We start from the raw sequence: 12862 nt of genomic DNA, 5'->3' as shown, positions 1-12862 counted from the left end.
GAAGCTAATTTGGGAGGTGGTTTAAAAAACTGTGTAGCTAAGGCCCAAGGCACGCATGGTCCATCACCTTCACAATCGGTTCCACATGTCGCATACTTGTCTGTGGTGCTAGTGCAATCATTCACGTGCGTACATGTCGCTTTTTCTTTGTAACAAAAAGAAAAATAAAATATTATCTCATCACATGTCGTATATCTAAATTTCCTCACAAAAACAGGCTTCGAAATATATACTACTTTACTGTCTCGGCTGACGGCCGGAACCCTTTACAAAAATTCATTAATGACAAATCCATGGCTCAAGACGCACACGCATCATGGGAATGCCTGCAGGCTATGCATATGTCCGCTACAAATGGGCATCTTAATTGGGATTTTATTTGCTTGCAAACTTGCATTATTTGATGTATGGTACTTCACATGGATACAGTGCTTAGAAAGAAATGATGCAAGCGCCATGTCATTAACAGTACTGATCGATATGAGGAGAGAGAGTACTACGTAGCAAGATGATCTCTGTCACGATCGACACAAACTTTTAGGTGGTCGGGGTGTCACATGGCAATGATTTTGAAGCGTAGTAGCTAAGATTATACGGTCGACCTCTTGGCAGACATGCGCATATAGCTGATTGGCAAGTTTTTCTTCCAAGATCGATGTCAAGCAATCTTTGCCACACACTTCCTTCAATTTCTGAGACACACATATGTCCCATGCACAGGATTTGCCACCGATTGCTTGTCGCGGGCTTGCACAAAACTTTGGAGACCACTCTCCTAATTTGGGACGGTCCACATGTGACAGAGCTATTTAATTCTGCATGTACCTTAAAATTATGCTATAGACTATCCATCCATCCATCCATATTTGATCGGCGTGCAGCAAAATGAAAAGATTCAAGATTGACCGGCGTCTATTGCTAGCAGGCTAAACGAGCCATGCTATATGTCATAGTTCGCAATCTAGTGCGACAAGTATTAAATTAGTCTCTAGGAATATAAATTGAGCTTAAGAAATATAACAGAGCACAAGAGAAAAACTTTTATTTTGTGGTGCCAATGACTTGCCAATCACTCCTAATTCATGTTGAGAACTTGAGATGGATTAAATCTTCTGAATGTTCCTCTATCAAGATACTGCTTCAATCTTAAGCTGGCTTGGCTCAAAGAACCTCGATTCCCACTACTATAAAAATGGTTTGCACAAGTGCATAGTAACCCATTTATATTGGTGTATACTCACCGGCCTGTGGTTGAAGGCCTCATATCCATCATGTTTGCTTAGTCCGCGCAATTTCAATCGGGAGTCGGGACTTGGCCGCGCATAGCGTCTAGCATATATGGCTTTCCATCCACCTCATAAAATTGTATTTGTCTTTCGATCGGTACAAGTGAACGTAGCAACACATCCCCAATCTCATGCTCCCCTACTTGGACCCGCGCCGTGTGTGCCCTTCCCCCCAGTTTGGCATTGCACTACTCTTGGTCTCCTCTGTCCCGAATTGCTACCTAGTAAAGTACGGTTGTTTCTTCCAACCGTCGCAGTTATTTTGCAAAAAAAGTTCCTCATTTTTTTCATATTAACCCTCAATCCTCTGTATATCTCTACATGCTTTTTGGTCCGTCGCGTATGAAGGCACCGACATGAACACGGCTGCCACGTGCATTGCGATCCACAGCTGGAGACTGTCAGACTGTCGTCTATCTATCCGAAACGAATCCACATGCTCTCCCAAGCTACTCCGACTCCAGAGACCAGGCGCCTACGTCAAGCAACAACGAAGCCCCACAAATGTTTAAACCCTAGATCCCGTAGCAGCACCATCCCGACCCATATCTCCTCTCCCTCACCCCAAAAATGAGTTGCCCACATCCTTCTCTCCCATCTGGTGTTGTCCGTACAACCAGCGGCGACCGAATACCGGATTCCGGTTCCGGCGAAACTTCGACGAGGAGCCATGATGGATTGGGCGGCGGCGCTTACGCCGAGACGGGGTTGGCCTTGCTCCACCAATACAGCAATGGGCTAGGCCCCATGCCAGCAGCAAAGCAGCAAGCAGGCAGCTGGACCCGGCCAGATGCGCTTGGTGGGCTGCTGGACCCGGCCAGATGCGCTTGGTAGGCTGCCGGGCCATGCATGCGTCGACAATTCGTAGTAGGCCTCAGCAGCACGCCTGATGCTTTTGGCATCGCTGGTGTTATTAGCAAGTTTTTATAACAATTGTAGATGGTTTTATATTATATAAAAAATATATACGATATGTCTAAAGCTTATATAACAGTGGTAGCTGGCTGCATCACGGCGCAAAGGCACCTCCCAGCGCATGCAGCAGTTGATGACTTGTGCGTCTAGAGAACAAAATAGCTTCATACAAACCAGCAAAGCTGTTCTAAGCTATTTTTCATTCATAGCTCAACCATGACTAAAACATTTAGCAAATGGTCTGCATAACTTGAAACAATTAATGATCTGCTGATAATTCGAAGAACATTTCTTTTATTTGGTTATAATGGTCTGCATGAGGCCGAAACCATAAAGAACAGAATGAAACAATTAATAGTTATTCCTAAATTACGATATTCTAAAATAAAAAATAATGCGGACAATTACCTTTTAGTTATTCAAAATGTTCAAAAATATACATATCGGGATACACTTCTACAAAATAAAATTTAACACCGCAAATACACATTTACATTGTGATAATATATCCATATTTTTTGACTAAATACACACAAAATATTCTCCCGTTGCAACGCACGGGCATATTTGCTAGTGGATAAAAAAGACAGAAGATTGAAGATAAAAATAGATCCGAAGTCAAATATTACTTACTAGGAAAATTGAAAATTGTATGCTACTATTACTACCTGCCCACAGACCGTTGGCGAGCGTCGTTGTGCGTGCGATGTCCCATGGTGAAACTGGCAAGCTTGCTTTGCTCCTAAAGCCGTGGCGACAGAGAGAGGTCCGAAGTGAGAGGAATGTGTGGTGGGAGCAAGACGCGAGAAAGAGACGTAGAAAGGAAGCATAGAGATATTTAGAATGTTTATATTTTTCACTCTTAGGGGTATATTTTGTTAAAAAAGATATAATTAAAAGAGAGTGTTCCTTGCGGTGCTTATGTGAGGGTGGTGTTCATGGTGGTGGGTCTGGCCGCCTCGTTCAGGGTCAAGCACGTTATCCTCGTCGTGGTTGGCTTTCTTGGACTTCGCCGTCGTCGCGAGGTGGTCGACGGCGCTGACGACCCGCTCCGCCCTCCTACAAAGGCCTTGTTTAGTTACCCAAAGTTTGGAGATGCAAAATCACTGTTGTAGTATTGTAGCACACTGTAGCGTTTTGTTTGTATTTATGAATTATTGTCCAAATATTGCCTAATTAGGCTCAAAAGATTCGTCTCGCAAAGTATACAAAACTGTGCAATTAGTTTTTGATTTCGTCTACATTTAGTACTCCATACATGTACCGTAAGTTTGATGTGATGGGGAGTCTTCTTTTTGCATAGTGTTAAAGTTGGGAGTTTGGAGGAACTGAACAGGACCAAGCCCTTGTTTACTTCCCTCCAAACTCCCAACTTTGACACTATGCAAAAAGAAGATTCCCCATCACATCAAATTTGCGGTACATGCATGGAGTACTAAATGTAGACGAAATCAAAAACTAATTGCACAGTTTTGTTGTACTTTGCGAGACGAATCTTTTGAGCCTAATTAGTCAATATTTGGACAATAATTCACAAATACAAACAAAATACTACAGTGTCGCATTTATGACAAAATGCCAATTTGGCACCTCCCAACTTGGGAAGTAAACAAGGGCCAAATTTCCAGCAGGAATCACAGAGTCGCAAGAAACCACAGTCCGTCCGTGCATCACGGTCGCACCTCCTGCGGCATCGACTTTCACCAAGGAGAACGGTGCATCCCAAAACGATACAAACAACAGAGCACAACGACAATTTGCCCATCAATCGAACTGAGCAATAACAATAGCACGAATATTGGAACAGCCCTAGCAGCCCAAAAGGTGAGTAAAAACTAAAAACACACAAGAAAATCATCCAAGCCTCCAAGGGATGTTTGTCCTATTTATTTCCTCTCCCTTACCATGTAGTAAAAGCTTGGGCTGTTTTCTGGAGCTGCGGTGAGGTAATCTGGGCCGTTCTTTTAAGTGCTAGCGTGGAAGGAAATGGGCTACTTCTGCTTGGGCTGTTTCCCTAAGCGGGGTCAGAAGTGGGCTACTTCTGATTGGGCTGTTTTCTGGAGCTCTGCGGTGAGCAGCATGGATTCCGGAATTTTTTTCTCTGCATGACTTCCAATGTTTAAGATTTGCGCAGACCGAGATGAACAAACACGATCGAGTTTGGTGGGAGGGCAAGCGGCAATACACCTGGACAGCTGTGCGCACATGGGTGGCTGCACGGATGAATTGCCGAGATTCCTGATCTTTGAACTTTTAAACCATGGTCTTAGTTAGAATTTATGCAACAAAATAAGACCCAATGTGAATATATTCTGTTTTTCAAATAGTTTTTTAAAAAGTAAACATTTAGAATGTACTGCTTCAATATTTTTACTATATGTGTTCAACAATTTGGATATACTATTTCAACATTTGCAAATAAAATGTTGAACTTGTTCATTGAAATTGTTGAACTAAGTTTAAATACATGTTGAATCTAGAAATTTAAAATGTTGAGTACGTTCATTTATTTTGAACATACTAGAGAAAAAGTATTTTACCAAAAATATTGAATCGTTGACATGGACTATAAAAACAAAAAGAAAAACCTTACCACCGTCCTTCACGCTATATTGTGCTGCCTGGCAGGGTCTGGCACGCTGCTTGCAGGATTGCAGTAGATTGGGCCGTGGTGGGCTGTTTGTTTCCGGCTGTTCCTAGCGCACGGAAATTATACAGGAGCCCCCGGTGAGCACAAGTCTTGAATGCAGCAGAGTTGGTTAACGCACGTGAAGGCCACGTACTCGTCGCGCCGGAGGGCCTCCGCGTCGGCGCCGAGGGCGACTACCACCGGCAGCCAAAAAAACCCAGCTCGACTCCCTCGCGCCGCCGCCGGCGGCCGAACGACAGCTCTCATCGTTCCCCCCTTCCAACTAGCTCTGTTTCTCCCTCTCATTTCTTCCTTGAGGCTATCGATGGAGCAAATCAGAGGATCGGCCACCCGACATAGCTACTCCTCCCTGTGCAAAGGACACATCGAGGGGCTTGCTAAGGCTTGATCCAGTACAAAGCATCTGGATCTAGCTGCTCCCCGTCGATGCTGGATGAGGCCTGCAGATCTAGCGCGGGTACCACTTGCTCGTCCAGCTTGCACGGGCACCACTTACTCATCCACACACGGTGACTGAGCACCGTAGGTTGAGGTCAATGAACACCTTAGGTGGGCAACGCCCTGAGCAGCGAGGGGTAAGCCGACCGTGGCCTTTGGAGGACTAGTCCGTCCTGGATCTGGAAAATCTCAGTGGGGAAGCTCGGGGCTCCCTGAGTTCCTCTCTCGAAGTTCGCGGACTAGGCTAACGCCGGTCAGCACCGTGTTGTGGCTTCCGTTGTGCTCGATGCAGGCGGATCCACCGGCGCTCCTTACCGTTCATTGCCTGGGCCTGGGACTGGGCTAGGATCGTGCGTGGTGGCGGCAGGCGGTGAGGCTATTGTCTACATATGTGCGCCAGTGGTGTGAGTCGCCGGTGAAAGTCTGGTTTCCTACCTGCAACAACGACGACGCTTGCGAGCGTTGTTCTCCTCCATGGAGGCGTTGTCTTGCGACTCCTATACCATCTCCATCGTCGGTGCCATTCACATATGTGGCGGAGGCTGTTGTGTAGCGAAACTTTCACGCCCGGAGCGTGAGGGTGTCTCACCTTTGCACAATCAGTTGTGGTTCTCGGCTGCTCGGTGCCTCCTATCTTCTTCATCTTTTAATTGTCGGTATATTTCTTGTACTTTTTGACATTGGTTGTTGGCTATCGTCGTGGTTCGGCGAGTGTCCCACATTTGGCAGCTCTACTCCGTCGGCGCTCTTCTTGTTGATGGTACCGTCAAGTTTTATGCCGGGTGCTGTTTCCACCTCTTCCACCATTCTCTTCGATGCTTCCTCCCCTCGAATGGTGTTGGATGATGGTATGTGGAGCTTGGATGTCCTTCTAAAGGTGTTACCATTAGCTTCAAGGAAGATCGTCATGTCCGGTAGGCTCTGGTTTGCGCACCTCTCGCCACCTTTAGTCCCCGTTCGTTGATGGTTCCTCAGATGGAGGGCAACAATGAAGCAGTGCAGCTACGGGGTGGTGTGGTCGTGCAACGGTCAGGGCGTATTGGCGAGTATGTTGTTCAATAGTGGCTCTAATCGGCGAAGAGTGGTTGTTCTTCGGCTTGTGTCATGATTTGTATCTGAATTGTATACGTGTTGTATTTCTCTTTCTTTGTGGTGTCTAATTGTACTCTTATTTTGTTGTTGAAGGTCTTATACTGTTTTGGTCTGATCAAGACCCTTTAAATGAAATTCTAAGCGGGGATTCTCTCCCCCCGTGACCGTAAAAAAAAAATGTACTCGTCGGTCAACACTAGGTGTAGCCATGGAAGTATGGAACTTGTCCACATTTGTAGAAGATGGAAGCACAGCGTACATATTGCCATGACCTGCTCCAGCATCGTCATCTTTCGCGATCATGAAGTCATAGTGGTGCACGGGAGCACCTGAGTGTTCTCCATGTTGATTAGGGAAACTCCTAATCCCGCCGCGTTCTCTCTCCCTTCCCACCCACGTAACAGCTTGAGCCGTTTCTGGAGTTGTGCTGAGGTAATTTGGGCCGTCCTTTTAAGGAAATGGGCTGTTTCTCCATAATTTCGGGGGATATTCATTTGTGCTGGCTGCATAAGCAGCTGCAGCTGCACGGGACACAGCAGACCCACAACTCAGACTCAAATGCTTGCTTGGCTGTTGCAACTGCAGCCCCATTGGCTGGATCGCCTACTGTTTCCTCTTCCTTGTTGATTAGGGGCGGCCTTTAGAATAACAACAGCACCTTTCATCAGGCTAGAAGATCTGGCACAACCAAGCTTTTTTGTTCCTACAACAAAATAAATCTATTCAGGCTTGCAACGCAACAGTTTGATGATCTTTCTTCGTTCTTCCCCGCCGGTTACTTCTTTCTTTGACCGACCTCTCTTGAGCATGAATCAGATGCTTTTGCTAATGGAAATACACGCCGGAACATCCCAATTACATGAGATTGGTCACTTTGCAATTCTACGGGAGTACGGGGCAATGCCCTGCATCTGCAAAAAGCCATCACGATTACGTCCGTCTCTTCTCCACGCCCCTGGCAACTGCAAGAGGAGGCTACAAACAACTTTTCCTGGCCAGACCTTCTAGTAATATTTATGCCTTTCACACATGCCAATCCTAATATTCCACCGGACAGCACATTTTTCCTAGCTTTAATCAAATTCTCCACTCAGATATTCTCACGAAAAATATGCGGTTCTGTGCAACATTTTGGTGCTTCACCCTAAGATTCCCAACTAAAGGTAAAAATAGTTCAGACAACTGCATATAGCTTTGAAACTTCAGAAAATAATTCAACTTCTGCAGAGATGTAACATTGTTCATTCCAGAATGTACAACAAACGGATGGTAATATCGGAAACATGAAGTGCATGACCTGACAGCCAAACAGAGACAACCATCTAAGATACACAGGATAAAGGTTGTTCCTACCAAACAATTCACCTTTTTCGCGTTTTAACAAGGGAGCATGCACAAAGTTGAACTACATATCAGAATAGCACACATGACAAACAGAAAAATTATTTAGGCCCCATTCTAAATGCAATGCATTCTGTCAAATGTTGCGAACATCAGCAGCAGTAACTCAAACAAGCACCGAATCATAAGGAGAAAGAGAATTTATTACGTCAGCGTTCAGAGTCAAAGGAGGAAGCTTCACGCCACACACAAGAACAATGCATACATGCACAACTTGCATACCTCCATCATAAAGTGATTCCATTTTTTTGGATAAAGTGGTAAAAGCTTCAGCAATAAGAAAAGAGTTCTATCTAGTTGAACGACTATAAATGCAAATGGAATGACACCTCACACCTGATTCTACCAAGTTGAACCATTTGCTGCCAAGGAACCCATGGAAATTTAGTTGCAATACTTGAGTCAGAATCTGACAAACTGAATTCAAGTAAACATGCTTGTTTTGTCAAACATACAGGTGGGCATCTCAAACCAGCCAGATTTCCATCAAGAACAAGGATTCAAAATACTTTTGAATTTAGTAATGGCGTGTTGAAGTCTAGTGCCCTTTTCCTTTTACGAAAAAATAAAGATTATTTCCCTACTTCCAAATGATGCCGCACTTCTAATCCAATTCTCTGCCAGTTCAAACTTAATCAAACTATTTTATAAATAACATGTCACACTGGATGAACCTCATTACTCATCAACATGGTATCCAAAACACATATAACAGTGCAAAGAACCCTAAACTATGAGCTTGCAGTTATGTTACAGCTCATGGAAAATGGTGGATCAAGAATAGACTCAGCTATCCATGTCAAGTTAAAAAATAAAATAAGAGATGTAGCAATCAACCAAATAAATTCCTGCTACAGCTAGTTGATAGTTATACCACTGGTTACTGTTGTAGCTTTCTGGGGTAAGATTTACAGTGGCATTGGAAATACAAAATGCTTAAATAGTTTGGACATTTTAGCAATGCAAAGCAACCAAACCATTATGATTGGTAAATTATGAATGATTCCCAAGTTGTTAACAATATAATAGTTCTATCTGCCTAGTTCGCCCTCCAAACTTCTGTATCACATTTCACAAAAGGAAAAATGTATCATTTGCGTCCACTAGAAATTTCAACAAAGTAATCCATGGGTATTATGCGATGGACAATCCAAAGAGGTATTTGTCCAAAGAGAACCTGGCACTCACAAGAATCACAAGTTTAGAGTCATGAAGCATGTTTGTTTGTATTCAGGTCATGATCATCACCTTCTGCAAAGCAGAAAAGAGCATTTATCAATTACTATCATGCTCCACCTTGAATAAATTCCTAATGGAGGCCACAAAGACATAATAAAGGTGCCAATCAAACGACCTGATCAAAGTGCAAACTTAGGCATTTAGAGTGGTCATTAAGGTTGTGATTACAAGGATATTTTTCAGAATATAGCAAGGAGCCTAAGTCTCAGTTTTGTATCATCCTCACTTAGACTTTGACATCCAAGTGATACTACTAAACTTTCAACATAACTGAGATAACAGTAATACTGGACCTATTAAGACAAAGAACAACCAAATCAATCCATATGCAACATCAACAGATTCACATATTTTTTGGGAATTGTTTTCACCAAAACAACCATCAAGCATAGAAAGTTCAAATAAAGCATTCCAATACATGATGAGCACAAGCATCTCAGAGCAGATAAAGTAAAAGGAACAATATTCCACAAGCAGTGAACGAATCAAACAAAATGCATTCAATACCTGCTTGTCCATAGTGTAACTTTACGGAGATTTATTTGAGTTAGTCTTAAGGGAAGCAGTTACTGGCCAAACAGATAACTCCAATTTGTAATCATGCTCTACTCAAAACAGTTTAACTGGAACTCATGCGACTCAATATTTCCAAAGGTCATTCAGCCAAATCAACCCATAGAGGAAGACATCAAAGTTTACTTAAATATACGATAACTCAAAAATTAGGCATGCATGAATAAACATGATGGTCGCTTTGCTGCAGACATAGACAATGGAATACGATCAAAATAACTAGCTCTGTCATCATCAATGATGGAAAGCCTCTGAAATTTAATGTTTTCTAGATTATTGGTATGACATTTTTGCATGGTATCACCTTCTAGATCATAACACTGATCCGAATGTAAATGAAAGAAATGGATTAGCTGGGGCGGAAACTGATGTATGAACTCAAGGGTTACAAGATCCTGCTGCTGCTCTGCTGATGCCAACTAAACCAGCTACCAGGTCGAAGGCAGAAATGCATGATGAAGAAGAGTTCTGAAGCTAAACAGTCCTGCCTTTGTGCATACCTCTCTTTGTAAACATCACTGTGCGGACCCTTTATCAAGTAAACTCAGCAGCCCATCACAGCGCAATTATACACAAAATTCCCAGATGGCCGTCTGGCAATCAAATTCCACACAGGTGGCTTGTCATCCGGAATCCATGAGTTAAGCTCAATCATGCCCCCAACAGAAGTTCTTGGTCCACCAATGACGATCAGCCTCTCACCACATGCCCTGAATGCAAGACCCCAGCCATTCATGGACACAGATCGCTCGGGCAATTTACCAAGAGTGACCCACTTATTGTTCTGCTTGTCATACTTTTTCACATCCTTCTCACTGTAATCAGCGGCGTACAGCTCATTCTTCACCACTGAAATAAGTGGGGGTGCACCACTCACTCCATTTAGACCGACAGACATATTCTCGATAACCCTCCAAGACTTGCTCTGCACATCATACTCTTCACCGCAGGTCAGGATCATGTTGTTATTGGTCACACCACCAATCACATAAAACTTGCCATCCATGAACACCCCAGAGCAATTTTTCCGTGCCCTGTTCATGCTAGGAAGGGGTGTCCAAGTATGTGTTTCGGAGTTGTACAATTCTGCTGAGCTGAGGATCCTGCCAAGAGAATCAGTGCCACCAGCAACATATGCCTTCTCTCCTACGCTTGCTGACCCAAACAGACACCTCGGCGAATTCATCACCTCGCCTCGTGTCCAAGAGTTTGTCAGTATGCTGTATCTGAAGACAATGTGCGCCATCCCAAACACGAGCAGCTCGGTGCCCACAGCCAAAGACTCCTTGTCCGAGCACATGAAACACTCGTCAGGTGGCATCTTGGGCACCGAGATCCAGCGCTCCCGGTAAGGGTCATATGCATCCCACTCCAGAACATTACAGGAGAAGTACACCCAATGCTCAGAGATGTTATTCTGCCGCCGCAGCCTGTAGATCTCCCCTCCACGCACCAGAGACCGGAAATCCCGGTTCAGCGATGCCACCGAGCCATATTCCGACCGGGATAGCCGGAGAAGGCAGTTGATGGACAGGTCCCGACCGATTTCTCCTATGAGGTCACCCCCGCCGTTGCTTTGGTCGCCGCCACCGGCCGCCACGGTGCGGCGGCGGCCGGGGGCATGAGCCTCACGGATGTCCGGTGTGTGCGGCTGCGGCGACGGTGGCTTGCTCCGCTTGCCGCCGCAATCCACCTCATCTATTTCCTGGACATCGTCCTCGGACTCCTCCGGCGCGCTGCGCTTCCGGCCGCCGCCTTGGAGGAGGCCCTCCGCCCACGGCGACTCCATCTCGCAGCCGCCGCGCAAAGGGCGGGGCGCGAGGCAAGAGTCTCCGTCTTGCAGCGCCATGTCCTCTCTCTTGTCGCAGAGATCCATCCCCACCGCTGGTTCTTGGAAGAACCGGACGCGGCAAGAACAAGGACCGAGCCGCCTCGATCCCTTTCCTCCTCCTCTCGAGATTTACACCGCGCGCCTTGCTCCGATCTGCGCGCAGAAAAGAGAAATGGGGTAAGCGAATTGGGCAAGAAATCGCGACAAGCGACGGATCAGGAAGCGGAGATCTGAGAAGCATCCCCACGAAGGCATCCCCCAGCAACGCGAATCCCCCTTTCCCCAGCCAATCCAAGAATCCCAACCCCCAACCGATCCAAGAACGGACGAATCCCAGCACGCAAGAAACCGCGCACGCACCTAGGCAGAAGAACGCATCCAATCCAAGAACTCTGAATCGCCGACGAGTATATGCGGTGGTGGCGGTGGCAGCGGCGGCGGCGGCGGCGGCGGTTGGATCCAGGAAGCAAAGAGGAAAGAAAGCGCAATCACATCAAACCCTTCCCATCAACTACCCTCTCTCCTCTCTCTCTCTCTCTTTTCTATACAAAATTTCTTTCCCCCACTGGCCACTGCCTCTCTACCCCCCTCTCTAATCTCTATCTAATTGGCCATATAATTATACCTGCATATATATATAGAGGATGGATAGGAAAGAGATGGATATAGGTGGCCTGGGCTCGCCCTCCTCTTCTACTGCGGCGTCTGATGCTTCCCCTGCTGTGCCGCCGCCGCAGCTCTCTTTCTCTCTCTCCTCTGCGATGCGGTGTGCAGGCAGCTAAATGTGTACTTGGGATTCTTCTCCTTTGCTTATTTTAATTCCTTTTCCCCTCTTTTTTTTCCCACTGCTTTGTATTTTATTTTGGTTCTGTTTTCTTTCCTGCTTTTATTATTCCCCCCCTTTCTTTTTAAGGCTTGTTGTGCATTCTGCTCCTTGGGTCCTTGAAACTTCACACTTTTTTTCCATTTTGGGATTCTTATATTCATTTCCAGCTGCGCCGGCCAATATTCATCCATGATTTTCTTCTTTGTATAATTTTGGACTTCTAGATGGGAGTGATTGGTCCAAATTGGCTATTCTAATAATGTGATGCATATCTTGTATAAATTTTGAGTTGTTTTACAACCCCACTTTTTTTCCCTTTATATAGGATGCACGTTTGTGTTTTATTTGTATCTTTTCATGGTGGAATAGAGCGAGTGCTCAACATGTCACCTTTGTATGTTACAATTTCGTGACAGTACTAATGTATTGCTAAGAAATGTATTTTAAAAGCTTTTCGCATTGTAAATATATACAATCTGGCTACAGTCAATTACTGTTGTAAATATCTATACCGAGTCCTAGATACCTACAATTGATTATGTATGGCTTTTCATAGTTCAAAAAAAAATCTTACTTGAATGCTTTCTTATGAAATATTTTCTCTCGTTTTG

General features: G+C 44.9%; 1 protein-coding gene across 3 annotated transcripts; it reads right to left on the bottom strand.

Moving 5' to 3' along the window:
- Nucleotides 1-8743: 8743 nt before the first annotated feature.
- LOC117838601 (F-box/kelch-repeat protein SKIP11) lies at nucleotides 8744-12211 on the bottom strand. 3 transcript variants are annotated; one of them, XM_034718684.2, is made up of 3 exons: nucleotides 11786-12043; nucleotides 10095-11578; nucleotides 8744-9033 (listed from the first exon to the last, which is right to left on the bottom strand). In XM_034718684.2, exon 2 carries the CDS (start codon nucleotides 11468-11470, stop codon nucleotides 10139-10141), a length of 1332 nt encoding a protein of 443 aa, XP_034574575.1. In that variant the 5' UTR covers nucleotides 11471-11578; nucleotides 11786-12043; the 3' UTR covers nucleotides 8744-9033; nucleotides 10095-10138. The 3 variants fall into 3 exon arrangements, with proteins under 3 accessions (XP_034574575.1, XP_034574576.1, XP_034574574.1); XM_034718685.2 differs by lacking the exons at nucleotides 8744-9033; nucleotides 11786-12043 and adding an exon at nucleotides 12051-12211 and having other exon boundaries at nucleotides 9800-11578; XM_034718683.2 differs by lacking the exon at nucleotides 8744-9033 and having other exon boundaries at nucleotides 9800-11578; nucleotides 11786-12042.
- Nucleotides 12212-12862: the final 651 nt, after the last annotated feature.

This window comes from Setaria viridis, chromosome 9 (assembly GCF_005286985.2).
Source record: "Setaria viridis chromosome 9, Setaria_viridis_v4.0, whole genome shotgun sequence".
Classification (NCBI taxonomy): Eukaryota; Viridiplantae; Streptophyta; class Magnoliopsida; order Poales; family Poaceae; genus Setaria; species Setaria viridis.
Note: the sequence above shows the minus strand (reverse complement) of the source record. Positions and strands in the feature narration are given on the sequence as shown.

What these genes read in the sequence shown, in the direction of transcription:
- LOC117838601 (XM_034718685.2), bottom strand. Translation starts at nt 11,470, where the DNA reads ATGGATCTCTGCGACAAGAGAGAGGACATGGCGCTGCAAGACGGAGAC.